We start from the raw sequence: 13,319 nt of genomic DNA, 5'->3' as shown, positions 1-13,319 counted from the left end.
ATTATATAATAATGTCCGTAGTAAAAGTAACCTCCCTAATCTACATACATGAAAGTTATTTCCGAAATGTCATCAAACTATATTAGCGATTCCGTCCCACCAGGTACACCCGTTGGTCAGTGAAGCGGTTCTTGTAAACGCACTCCTAAGCCGCATAAACAAAACAAACGAACGCTAGCAAACGAAACACTGACAGTGTACATTTGGCCTATAAGGCATCGTGCCCGTGCCCATTCGCGACGCGTTTTCTGATGTTACTGCAGTTCTGGTCATTCCAGCTGCTAAAGGACGTCAAGCTGAATTCGTTCTCAGTGTCCGGATCAAGGAGGGATATTCTTGCCAAATAAACGGAGCCTTTAAACGGTACGGACACGTTTGTTTATACGCCTTGCACAAAATAGAATGACGGAAAGACGGTATTGCCATATTCAAGTGTATGAGTGATACGCAAGGGATCGAACTATGTTTGTTTAAACGTGCTATTAAGTAAATGTCATATGAAGTATTATGGATTGGGGTTCGGAGTAGCTGTTCCGTAAACAATACCGATATATTTGGTACAAATCTGATGCCTTTCAAACTGATGTTATAGAAACTCTAGTACATAATACTTTGTCTATAAAAAATACTTGTACATTACAACTCACATCCAGGCTGTTCAAGCCAGAATAGTACGGGAATGCTTAAGCCTCATTTTGGAAACCATACAAATGTCACAAAACTGTTGGTCGACATGGTAAACGGACATCTGCTCAGTTCTAACAGTGTCAAGTTAACATATGGTAACAGAAACTACAGTTTTGTAATTGCAACTGTATGTATTTGTAGATAGAGACTCAGTCAGCTTTATTATACTTCAAAACTCCATTTACCCAGAAAATGAATACATTTTTCGGCAAAGTAAATCACTTGTAAATGATAAAGTCCCGGACGCCATTTTCCTAAAGATTAATTATTGGATTGCTTCGGAGACGTTATTCTTGCAAATGATCTCAACCGAACAAATTCACTGCCCCTTATGCTTATGGAACACTATCGAAAGTTAACTGCAGAGAAACTGCTGCGAAAATATTGTCTTCTCTTCAGCTTTCACATCTGGTTTTTAACATGATTTTGTCATGGTCTTTCCATTGAGAATTATTCCCTTTTATGAGACAGGAAAAGGTCCAAAATGTTAATGAAAAAAGATTCTCACATTCATGTTTCATAAACGGTCTAATGAAAAAGGATTTTGTTAAGTTGTATTTCCAATTGATATCTGGTCTATTAATTCACGGTTATGCGAAATAATGTCAAGATGAAAACAAACACTCCACCACTGCAGTTAGTTTTCCATTTTCACATAAGTAATTACATTTTTGAACACATAAATGCTTCCATTGCGAATGATTAATTTTTCTTCATAACATTTAATCTACTACCACTAAGTTTTCTTTTACAACTAAGGCGTAAACGTATACTTTATTTTTTATAAACTAGTACACACTTTTCCTTTGAAAAAGAGATAACGGTATGGTAAATTGAACAGCGGAGATGCCAAGTCTTCAATTATAGACAGTTTGGTAGTAATTTACTTCTATTGGTATGTAACAAGACATCAATAGTTTTAGTAATGGAAGTTCCGGGAATGCGTAAAATCTAAGATATAAACGTTGCATTGTATACAAATAACCATGTTTGAAGACTATTTTTCATTTTTTATATAATAAATTTAAACGCAATGACAACGTGAAATATACATTTAATGTACATAAATTCTGACAAGCTTGGATACGGTTTCTCTAACAGTCAAAACTTTAAAATATTGTGAGAAAATCTTTCAAAATCAAAATTATGCTGTTCAGATTGCCAAAGTTTTCTAAAGTTTGAGTGGCGAAAACTTAACAGGGGAGGTTCCCTCGTATTGTCTTTTCATTTCTCCCCACTTACAAGAACTTCGTGATATTCCGCTCACAAACGAACGCGCCCTTTGGGGAGGCTGCGTTTGGTGGCAACAACGCGAGATATAGAGTAGTATCTGCACCTGAAATGGTTGACAGGGTTTTGAATGTAAAATGATAATTGCTCTGTTAATGGGGGGGGGGATTAAGGCATGTTCGTAAAAAGTCGTCCCGTATAAGCCTGTGCAGACCGCAAGGGCTAATCCGGGACACTTTCCGCCTATAGTGGATTTTTGATAAAGATACTTTCTTTAAACGATAAATATCATTAAGCGGAAAGTGTCTTCAATGATTAATCTGTGGGGACTGCACAGGCTAATCTGAGACGAACTTTACGCACATGCATTAAAACCCATTTTCAAAGAGCGAGGCTAAAATAAAACATACAATAATTATAAAATACGAAAAAAGTACTGAGCTGAAAAAAAAGTTGGTAACTATTGTGATTTCAAATATTTTCCTTGAATTTAAATTTCGTGGATTTCTCAATCAGGTATATTTGTTGGATCATAACCACAAATTCTTCCATGTAACCCTTCCCCCCCCCCTGCTTAAGCATTATGTCATGCATTGGATATATATTTCGAATATACATGCAGCACTTTTCGTATATTAATTACTTTTTGGGGTGTGAGGACATCGATTATTAGTATCCGACGAATATTATAGTTAATCAATAATTAAGCTAATGACCTTTAATATATTAGCAATACCCCATACTTTGCAATGGGGGTGCTTATAATATTCCGCGTATTGCGATGAGAACCCTGTCGAACAATGCCAAACATAATTATATGAGCGTTATTACGATGATGTAGTTGTTACCTTCGTCGGTTGTTTTTTCACCGTTAAAGCTGCTCAAATCGGTAGCCACGTATCCCGGACAGCACTGAAATAAAAACACGTTTAGTTTGTAAAAAAATAAACTATGATAACAAGCTAAATTCACGCACTTTAAGTTTGTTCGTCGGTAACTATACCAGTAAGAAGGCGTTTCCTTAAGGTACTCCGCACCCTTCCCTCCCTTCTTTGGCTACATTCCGCACCAACGATTTAATATCTTAAGAATCTCCCACACTGCTGATTTCTTAACATGGTGTAGTGTGAGTGCCTCTGTTACCCCGAGAGCTATTCCAATGGAAGTGTAAACTCCTAACAGATAGACAGTTGAATTGTAGAGGACAGACTCTTAACCTCTCCTCGAGGTCACGAGTTATTAACAAGATCACTCAGACAGACAAAAACAAGGGCGGGATGGGCTCAACATACTCTAAAGCCTTTACCGGTAAGTCCAATACGACATGGAAAAGTAGGAAAATAAACCACTTCTGAAGTCGGATACACTTGGCTAAAGTGCGCATAACGACGGTGCAACGATATGCATTCCAATGACAGCCATAGAGCTTTGCGGGATGGTGTTTGGCCTGTGCAGTTCCCTACCTCGCTGATAGAGTCCCGCGCCTCAAAGGAATCCAATCAGATGTACCGAAGTCATCCCTTCTCGCTCTAAAGAGCCAGGCTATGGAGGCGTAAAGTTACAACGATTGACCAAGAAAGTACACACACCACTCGAGAGATAAATCGACAATTAAACATTCTTCAATTCAATTCTTCAATTCATTGCAGTTAATGTAGTTTGCATAAAAAAACGCATCTGAATCCAAACCACCGGTTAGCCATCAGAAGTTACCTTCAAGCTTGAAAGAAAAGAAAGACACACGCGAGGAGTATTTATGCTATCAAAAACAACATCATAGCACATTGAATTCGAGTACATTCTAACTAATAAACTCAAAGCCTGCATACAATAAAATCCCCAGGGATAGATTAAATCACCAAGGAGATTCTTCTACATCTAGGTACAGAAGGGACAGCCTCACCCGAGAAACACAGTTCAAACGACTGCCACACATCATATGAGAGAAAGAATGAGAAAACTTACAAACCGAACACTGAAGAGAGGACGCTTCATCATGTCTCCAAAGAAATCTCCCTGTACTTGGAACACCCAGGCTGGAGCGATATGCGAACGCATATCACTCACCACTGGACGCACACCTTCACTGACGGGTCTTCCAACTAGGCTGTCAGACGAAGTGAAGCCAGAATCTGCATCAGGTAAGAGGGAGAAAAGATCCCTCGCTACTTTCCTTTACTCCACCAATTTTAGGTCTAAAGCAGTAGCGCTCAAATAAGGTAAAGCTCGTATTGACCTCAGCACACTGTCCTCCAACAAAGTTAAATGTTTCAAAGTTAGTCATGCAGGCGCTTGACACTGCCAGAGACGAACAATTGATGAACGAACTGTCCATTTACTTATGCTTTCTATACACTGCAAAACTGTCGTGCTGAAATGGGTCCCTTCTCACTCTTACATACTTGGTAATAAAGCCGAAGACACTCTGGCAAAGGATAGCATTTGCAAAAAAGCAGAATGACGGTTCCAAAAAGCCAAGACCGCCATCAAGTCAAAGAAACAGCTGCATGCAGGATACCACAGGAACGACCCAAACCTTCTGCTCTCAAGATCCGAGCAGGTCCAAATATTCGGCTGCGGACAAGCCACAACCGCATGAACTACCACATGTTCACCATATTCAGGATTGGCGAGTCAGACCAGTGCCTCTGTCAGACTGGCAGCATGAAAAAAAAACACTTGCTGCTGTCCAGTTCACTAAAAGACGGCCTCAGGCACCATTTGACATAAACATTCGATATTGAGAGTTAAGTTTATGTTTGTAGGCTACAATTCATGTTTAGATAGTTTGCAGTTACCATTTCACAACTATGACAGCATATTGCATATTTCAAAAATATTAGTTTGTCTTAGAACTTAACCAACAGCATGAAGCATGTCTCTCACTTTTTAATGCAAATGTGTTATTTGTTAACTCCATTAACACTATATATTGTTGTCTGTATTTCGACAATCATATAACTAGTTTGATTATAAAGTACTTCTTGTCAGTCGGTTCTTTTCTTTTTAGTAACAAATTCCTTGGCATTATGAGATTCTTATTCTACATCTATATGATGCTGTGTACTATATATTCAATTGATTATGAATATTTTAAGAATGTATTATCCAATATTTAATTATTTTTTTATTGCATTGTTTGGCTTTTGAGTAAACTTTGTTCGCACGTGACTTCGAGTATTAAAAAATAAATAAATCTCGCTTAATAAACATGATGCAATCGAACATAAAATGTAATACTTAAAAAGTCTCTGAATTGTGTCGTTCCCTCAAAAACAATGAAATTTAACATATTTCTCATATCTACAATCCAGTGAATGCGCATGCATTAAATGTATTCGAATGTCCTCGTTTATTGTCTAATAAAAGTCGACTTCAATTGGCTTTTAATTAACAAATGTGCATGTATTTATTAGCTTTGTGTTTATGTTGTTTTGTATTGTGCTGTATTGTGCTGTTTTGTACTGTTTCGGCAATCGGTCACTTGCCATAAATAAAGGACCAACTAATTGTTTGTAATAAGATTTCAATACTGCTCCAGCAGCTGGAGTTTCACTTCTTTATATTGAATGTGCTAAACAATTGGTTGAAAATAAGGTTTGACGTGAATAGAGTGGTTGCAACCAATGGTAACTCAGATCAACTGAATCGACCACAATGTACGGTCGTCTTACCGAATTAAGCACAATGTCCGGTCGTCTTACCGAATTAACCACAATGTCCGATCGTTTATCAGAATTGAGCTGTCGTTGTTGGACAATCGTCATCAAAGTGACCCCGATCTTGCTTATGCCATATGCGTGCTCTGGCCAGCCCTTTGCCTTGACGTTCCCGGCTTTCGCAGATCTGTAGTATTTGATTGGAGAGTCGCAGTTATTTAAGGTAAGATTCTGCTAAATCCATTACCAATTTGTTACCATGACACAACAATTTTTTATTATCTTTACTTTATATCAGATTGTGTAATCGTTTTATGATTTTGCAAATGTGGTGTCAATAAAAATGATTATGTACTCTGATGGCAATTGAAATTTAAATTTAAATAAATAATTATATAAAAAATTTATTGTGTTTAAGTGAATAACTTTCGCGTGAAATGAGACAACGGAAAAAGCAGGGTTTTTGCAGTTAAAGTCTTAAAACAAATTCCGCAGTTAACGCAGCTCCAAAAGTTCACGTGTAATCTTAAGCTCCAATCAAATACACCAAAATGTTCCAGACAGGCATCGGATATAATAAAAAAATAACAACAAAATGCGTGTCTGCATTCCTTAACTTGTTTCATACCAGAATAAAAAAAGACTCTTTATTACAAGACTTCCATAGTGTCAAAAAATACATCCTTTTAAACGTATTGTAAACATTAAATTGGATATATTAATGTGTAGTAAAATTATTGATACAGCGAAGGTCTTAAGGACAATATTAAAACTATTCAAAAAAGAAAGCGGACAATTTTATTTTTTTAAGTTCTGGTCAATTCAGACGACATTCAGATCCTCTGACTGTTTCTCGAACTTTTTAAAGCTTTACGGCCCACACATGTGGAAAACAATTCTCTTTATGATACCATTACAACTAGTTTTAGGGCAGACAAGAATATTTTTGCCAATACACATGTATTTTGTGTATTAGTAAATGCCTTAATTCAGAGGTGTATGCGCGAAATGACAGTTTTTATACTTTGCTGACATATTTTGATAACACACATGGTCACCAAGTTTGATTATCAGATAAAACAAATTATAGGACGGACCTGCCTTAAATTGCATACGTTCAAACTATCGTTTTCATAGCCACTACAAAGTTCTACCTAAGAATCGTTCTCGGAAAGTGTCTCAAATAAGTTAATAGTGTGTAGTTTATCTTTTTATAACATATTCCAATTTAAGAAATTAACCACGTGCACGAGCTTACTTCATTTATCAATGTTCGCTTCTAAGATATATAATAGAATAAATTTTCATTTATCCGAACAACTTTCAATTGTTAAGTTTGACGTAGTTTTGGAGGAATTATTTTTACTGCAAGGAACTTGAGCAATCCTTTAAGCAAATGAGAGAAATGCTTCGAGCAGCGTCGGAAGCAGGACGTAGTTCTAATGAGCTGCCCGAAGCCAATCTCGCATTTGCTCGTGAATGTTCGAATATCGTCGCGGAAATATTCACATGGAATATATTGTGACAAACACAAATAAAAACGAGAATTTTGTATTTTATTAAATCTATGTTACCAGTACACATCTAGCGTTGAAATTTTGGCTATTGCTAAATCGATTTTTTATGGGTTAACTTTATTTACGAAATGTTCATTGAATTTGAGTATGTATGACCAGCAACTGACCAGAAGTAAATTGTCAAAAGCTGTTGTTAGTGGCTAAAAGCCATATATGATAAACTTACGCGACAAAGTCCTTCATGAGTTGTTCAATTTTCGCCACGCTCAGGTCCGTGTCCAGAAACCGTTTCTGCAGTTCTTGGCTACAGTTTGATGCCGCTCTGGACCCTCCTCGACTCGAAATGTTTACGACCCTAAAACATTGTTTTTTCTTTCTTCAATCGTTTTCTGTTATATATTGGAGCCCTTGAATACCGATGTTTACGTTTATCAATTTAAACATTTTATGACGAACTATACTTATGTCAAAATATGTGCACACGTCCCTTCAAAAAGTGAGGTAAATCAGCTGTAGACATTTATGTCGGTCTCATAAAACCGTTCAAGTAAATTTTGAGATGGAGCAAATGTATTGGAGTATCATGTAGCTTTAAGCGGGAAACACACGTTAAGGAAGTGGTCAGTAAAAATGTATCAATCATTTCTTGTAGGTAACGTTCTGGACATTAAAATAGAAATGTTAAGTGGTTTTATAAAATCAGACAGTTGTTTTGAATTTATGGTATGAATCGAGGACGTATGGCAGATATAAAAAAAATACATGTTTTAGAAGGAAACGGTATTCAGATAGATATATTAAGATTAAAATAGATCAATTCTTTTAAGTGTTATGGTTTACTTGAAAACTATGCAATGTCCAGGTAAAAAATACTTTTGCACAATTGAAAAATAGGTGGAATACTTTTACATACAACCGCATATTAAAACTCCTGTGCAAAATACACATTCAAAGCTTAACAATATATGTTACCAGTAAACAATCAAACGGGATAATTAAATGTCCTCGGCAAAAATCCGAAAGGCTTTGTGAGCAGCGCTTTGTAAACAAATATTCTCTATATAGCTGTAGTTTTGTACATACAAGAATTTACCGGTAAGCTTGAAACTTTAACAGTGATACTTTAAGTAGCACATGTATGAATTCATGGTATATTATTGATAACCAAAACTAACGAAATGATTCTGTAGTATCAATGCGGCACAGCTTAAATACACGAATACAAATAGGTCTCGTAGTCCGGTTAGCGCAGTGGTTGTTACACGCGTTGTTCCCGTGAGCATGTAAGTTTAGTTGTTGGTCACCATACCGGACAGACGTGGTTTCCTCCGGGTACTCAGGCTACCCCCTCCCCCCACAACACAACACAAATCCTCACCTTATCGACAATCCTTCAGTAAAACCTAAATACCTGCATAGTTCAGCTATACTTAAAGTTCGCCTTAACGTCCGTGATTGTAGTAAGTTGATTATGTAGGAGTGCCAGAACACAATCCGGGTGCACACATAACACAGCTTCAGACTCAGAAGAACCTCATTATCATCGAAATACGCACATTAAATATGTCTTATTTTTGTTAGCGATGAATTATATATTTTGCCGGATTAAGAACATCGTTTTTAACGCTAAGATATAAATATTGATAACTTATCATGAATATACTGTCTTAATAGCGAATTTATCACATAACTGACTAACGCATATATAAGCTACCTATTAATTTACCTGGCATGCGGCCTTAGTATCGGAAACAGAACGTTGCAGGCGTTTAACGTTCCCCAAAAATTGGTTGCCATGGTGACCTCAGCCTGCTCGGAAAAGGGTTCTGTGGCGGCATTCTGCAACAGCAATATATAAAATAAGGAGAATTCTATGTTTGTTTAAAACAAAGCCACATATATTTTACAAGGCAAAGTCTCGAATATTTATTTGGAGACTTCACGACTGACTTTGCTTCCTGCACATGGTCTTAATTTCCTAATAATTGAAGCCAAGTTCCATTAAAATACTTCAAATGATATTGAAGATAACATATGGAGCTGACAAGAAAATATAATGTACATGCGGACGGATCGCATTCATAAAACCCGCTTAAAGGGGGTAAATAATAAAACTATGAAATGTTCTGTCCTGACCTTGTAAGCTATGGCCGCGTTATTCACGAGAACGTCAAGGCCACCGTAGTTTTTCTGGAGAAAGTCACGCAAGCGCTGAACGCTGGCGACGTCTGTGATATCAAGTTGGTGGAACACGGGCTTCAGGCCTTCTGCGTTCAGTTTCTTAATCGCTTCTTTACCATTTCCCTCGTTTCGGGCTACAATGTTGAATACATGGTAATGGCATGTTAACTATAGTTTTAAAAAGAATACTTAACTAATATGTAAGTAAAGCATAAAAATTACTAGTATTATGTTTCTTTTCCGAAATAACTCGAGGAAACTAGAACCAAACAAAGCTCAGACGTGATCTGTAAACCATGCAATTGTCAACTGATTTAGTATAAGTCAATTTATTTTTGCTCGATTCTTTAAAAGCCATGTGATCCCAGAGGTACTCCTGAGCATGTTGCCCGGGAAGTATAAGTTCTTATAGTATATGAAGAGATACTTAAATGATCCCTGGCTGGGAATTTAACCAAGAACCTCTCAGTCTTAAGTCGATTTAACTTTACGTTACATGTCGGTCAATTAAGAGTGTATATTGAAAATTTATCGTAAAAAATATCTGCAAAAACTAAACATCAAATTGCAATTCATACTTCTAGTGTTTATAAGTAGTATATGCTAATAATAATACACTGTACTTGCATTTTAAACTTACCGGTTAAGATGACGTCGCCCTTAAATTGTTTACAGAGACCGCGAACAATAGCGACGCCTATACCTTTGTTCGACCCCGTCACCTAAAATTAAATAAACAAATGAACAGAACACAACATAACTTTATTCACATATCATGCATACAGGTATGCATTAAGATGAACAATATACATTTAGTTATACATAGAGACTAAACGATTACTGCCTGATTGTTATGTGATATATCAGGCGAGGCTTAGAATAAAATTAATGGCGAGGCTTGCCGAGCCGTTATTTGATTCGTGCCGAGCCTGATATATTACAAAACGATCAGGCAGTAATCTATTTTTATGGTTATTATACCTCTACGTCCCCCATTTTATAAGAAATTGTGAAAAAATAATCGCTACGACGCTGCATTTATTATGGGAATATATAATTATGATTCTATAATAAAATTTTAATAATCACATCATGAGTACTTGCGCTTTATATTTGTGTTGTTGTGTTGTTGTTTCTTTGCTTCTTATGTTGATTTTTGTATATAAAATATACAACATCTTGGTATCAAGTGTTTGTTAATTTGATTCTGATTCTATTTTACTAAATATGATTACTTTAAAGTTCATTCTGAGTAATATGAATTACCTCCAAACATTGACTGATATAACAACTTCCCGCTGAACTGATATAAAAAAAACTATATATCATTCAACGTTACATAAGACAGATATCAATGTAGCGGTATGATAAAATATTTAAAAAGCACTGTGCTTTACGGTTTACGGGGTACAGTCAAAATACATGTACAAGAACAGCAACCAGACAAAAAATTACAACAACAAAGAACGATATATTTCCTGGCACACTATACATGTAAAAGACTCATTGTTGGTTGGGTTTTTTAATTATCAAATTAAAACATATTTTTTATGTTATTTGTAAAATGATTATTCGTTTAGTAATATTTAACAAGAAACCTGAAGTTATAACGTATATGTTTGTAAGTACATGTATATTGAATTGCATGCCATTGTTGAATGATTTGATTGCTAAGTACACGTTTAACTTTATTAATATTGATGTTTTGTCTATGTGTAGGGTTTCAGTTAGAGATTGATTAACAAATATGTGGTCCATACACTAATGCATTTTTTTAATCCTAGCTAATTGTCGTCTTAAATCTACTTGCTTCCAAACATGTGTTAAGCCCCTCATTTACAACTGATGTTGAGAGTTTCCAAAGCAACTTAATTATGTTATAAGGGTTGCAGCTGCCCCCTTTACTTTTGTAAATAGCGTAGATTGTGCCTTCAAGCCACACATAAGGAATATGAGCAGTATCGAATAGCATGTTGAACAACTTGACATAAATAGGTAGAAACATGTGTTTAGTAAATTGCAAATATCAATTTAGCATGTTATTACATGGCCCAGCTGCATTTGATTTTTTAAGCGTTGAATATTCGCTTCAGTGTCGGCATCGATAAAAGGCGTGTTAAATTCCTGCGTGTTGTACAGGACAGGTTCGTTTATTACGATATGAAAGTTTAACTGATTGATTTCAGCCGTTTCAGCATTACAATTTATGCTTTGAAAAGGCGTATTTAGCGATTCAAAACTCGGCGGTAATCGATCGCATTTATATCGGTATTTGGCTTCAAATATCACTTTGCGCGTGTTAACATTTAATATCAAACCATGGCTTTTTAAATACATAATTGTATGTAACTTGTTTAGTGAACGTTTTGGCAGCAGCATTTTCCGAACATAACGATACTAGTGTTAGTAATTTCATCAATATATGATGGTGCACAAGGGCAAACATCGCACACATATGGTTAATAAAACTGCACGATAAATTGGTTTCCATTTTAGGTGCGTGTTATCTTTAAGCCATGTCTGCTTGTGTGGCGGTGCTTCTTTAATCTTACTCGAAACGGTAAATTCGAAAGTGGGCACACGTAAGACATACTTGTCGAAGAATAGCTTTTCACGACGATGACGAAAAACACGCACTTATTTGCCACATATGTTCAATGACAAATTTCTCATAAAGATGTCAATCACTAGGGATGAAAAAATGTAATGTGCATCTATACTAAATGTTGATAACTTATTAAGTGTCAATTGAATCGCTTTAAAAATGTTGTTCGCTCCATAAACGTATGCTTACAACCTTACCGACCGACATAGTTACCCCTTGATACACCCCCCTGCTTGTGTCTAATAACGTACCGTTGCATAAATACAATAAATTAAAAGAAAGTATTTCATAAAAATAATTAAAATGGAAGAATTTAATTAGACAATTCAATAAACAAGTGATATAAAGTAATAAGTTTATAAATAATCAGTGTACGTTAACTGTGACTTTGAATGACAATTTGGTAAAATGCTAAACACTACTTACAACAGCAACACGTTTTGATCCGCTCATTTTGTTATAAAATTCCTTTTGTACCTTTGCTCCTGCGCAAGAGAGCGATTTCTTAAATACTGCAGCATTTGCTGTTCTAGTATAGGTACTATAAAAAATTCTACTTTGCTGTTCTTTTTAATGTACTATAAAACGTTATCATTTACTGTTCTAGTTTATCTCCTATTAAAAATTCTCTTTTGCTGTTCTATAACATGTACTATAAAACAATCTCATTTCTTTTAATACATTGTATAAAGCTCTACCCGTCATGACTATTTATGAACGAATTCTTCAAATTCGTGTTATGTAGCCCTACTCGTCATGACTGCTTACTCTCAAATTATTTAACTATGTTTTATTTAAAACTACTCGTCTAACCACTCACTGACAAATGAATGAAACACGTGGTTTGTAGCCTTACTCGTCATTACTATTTACGGACGAATTCTTTAAAAAAAAACGTGCAATGTAGCCATATTCGGAATTACTACCTATAATCGAATTCTTTATAAAATACGTGTTATGTACACTTACTCGCCGTGAACACATATGAACGAAATACGGTTTATGTTGCCCTATTCGTTATGACTTAGTGTACTTCATAAATAATTCTTTAAATAAATGTTATACAGACATACTCATCATCAATCGGGACACCTCGGACAATTCCGCCATATCGGCGATCGTCTCTCGGGTGTATTTGGTGGAAGGATATGTCTAACGCCTCTAGGCGGAAGATATTACACCGAAAATATAGTTCGGGTTACACACCAATAAATTTGCACTAAATCAACTGATAATATAGATATATAAGGACCAATATCTTTAAGGAATAATATAATAGAATATTCATTAATGTTATTGTTTGAAATTAGATATTATTGCATGCAAAATATTCAAATTTTAATAAAATGTTAAGAAAGCCAATTAGTTGTTTATTGAAGTGAAAACAGCAACATTATTCAAACTTAAAAGAATCAGTATTTCCTAAATTATAATCATTGC

The 13,319-nt window shown here is 35.6% G+C and overlaps 1 protein-coding gene across 1 annotated transcript; it reads right to left on the bottom strand.

Moving 5' to 3' along the window:
• Positions 1-1,682: 1,682 nt before the first annotated feature.
• On the bottom strand, positions 1,683-12,465 carry LOC127842014 (carbonyl reductase [NADPH] 3-like). The gene is made up of 8 exons (XM_052371313.1): positions 12,306-12,465; positions 9,915-9,996; positions 9,230-9,408; positions 8,820-8,932; positions 7,320-7,448; positions 5,622-5,763; positions 2,766-2,829; positions 1,683-2,023 (listed from the first exon to the last, which is right to left on the bottom strand). The coding sequence occupies exons 1-8, from the start codon at positions 12,330-12,332 to the stop codon at positions 1,926-1,928; spliced, it is 834 nt and encodes a 277-aa protein (XP_052227273.1). The 5' UTR covers positions 12,333-12,465; the 3' UTR covers positions 1,683-1,925.
• Between the last annotated feature and the right edge of the window lie 854 nt (positions 12,466-13,319).

This window comes from Dreissena polymorpha, chromosome 8, assembly GCF_020536995.1.
Source record: "Dreissena polymorpha isolate Duluth1 chromosome 8, UMN_Dpol_1.0, whole genome shotgun sequence".
NCBI lineage: Eukaryota > Metazoa > Mollusca > Bivalvia > Myida > Dreissenidae > Dreissena > Dreissena polymorpha.
Note: the sequence above shows the minus strand (reverse complement) of the source record. Positions and strands in the feature narration are given on the sequence as shown.

Coding starts and splice junctions, on each gene's coding strand:
- LOC127842014 (XM_052371313.1), bottom strand. CDS start 12,332: ATGAGCGGATCAAAACGTGTTGCTGTT. Junction 8,933..9,229: donor ACGCGGCCATAGCTTACAAG/GTCAGGACAGAA, acceptor TTGCTGTTGCAG/AATGCCGCCACAGAACCCTT. Junction 2,024..2,765: donor TGAAAAAACAACCGACGAAG/GTAACAACTACA, acceptor CAACCATTTCAG/GTGCAGATACTACTCTATAT.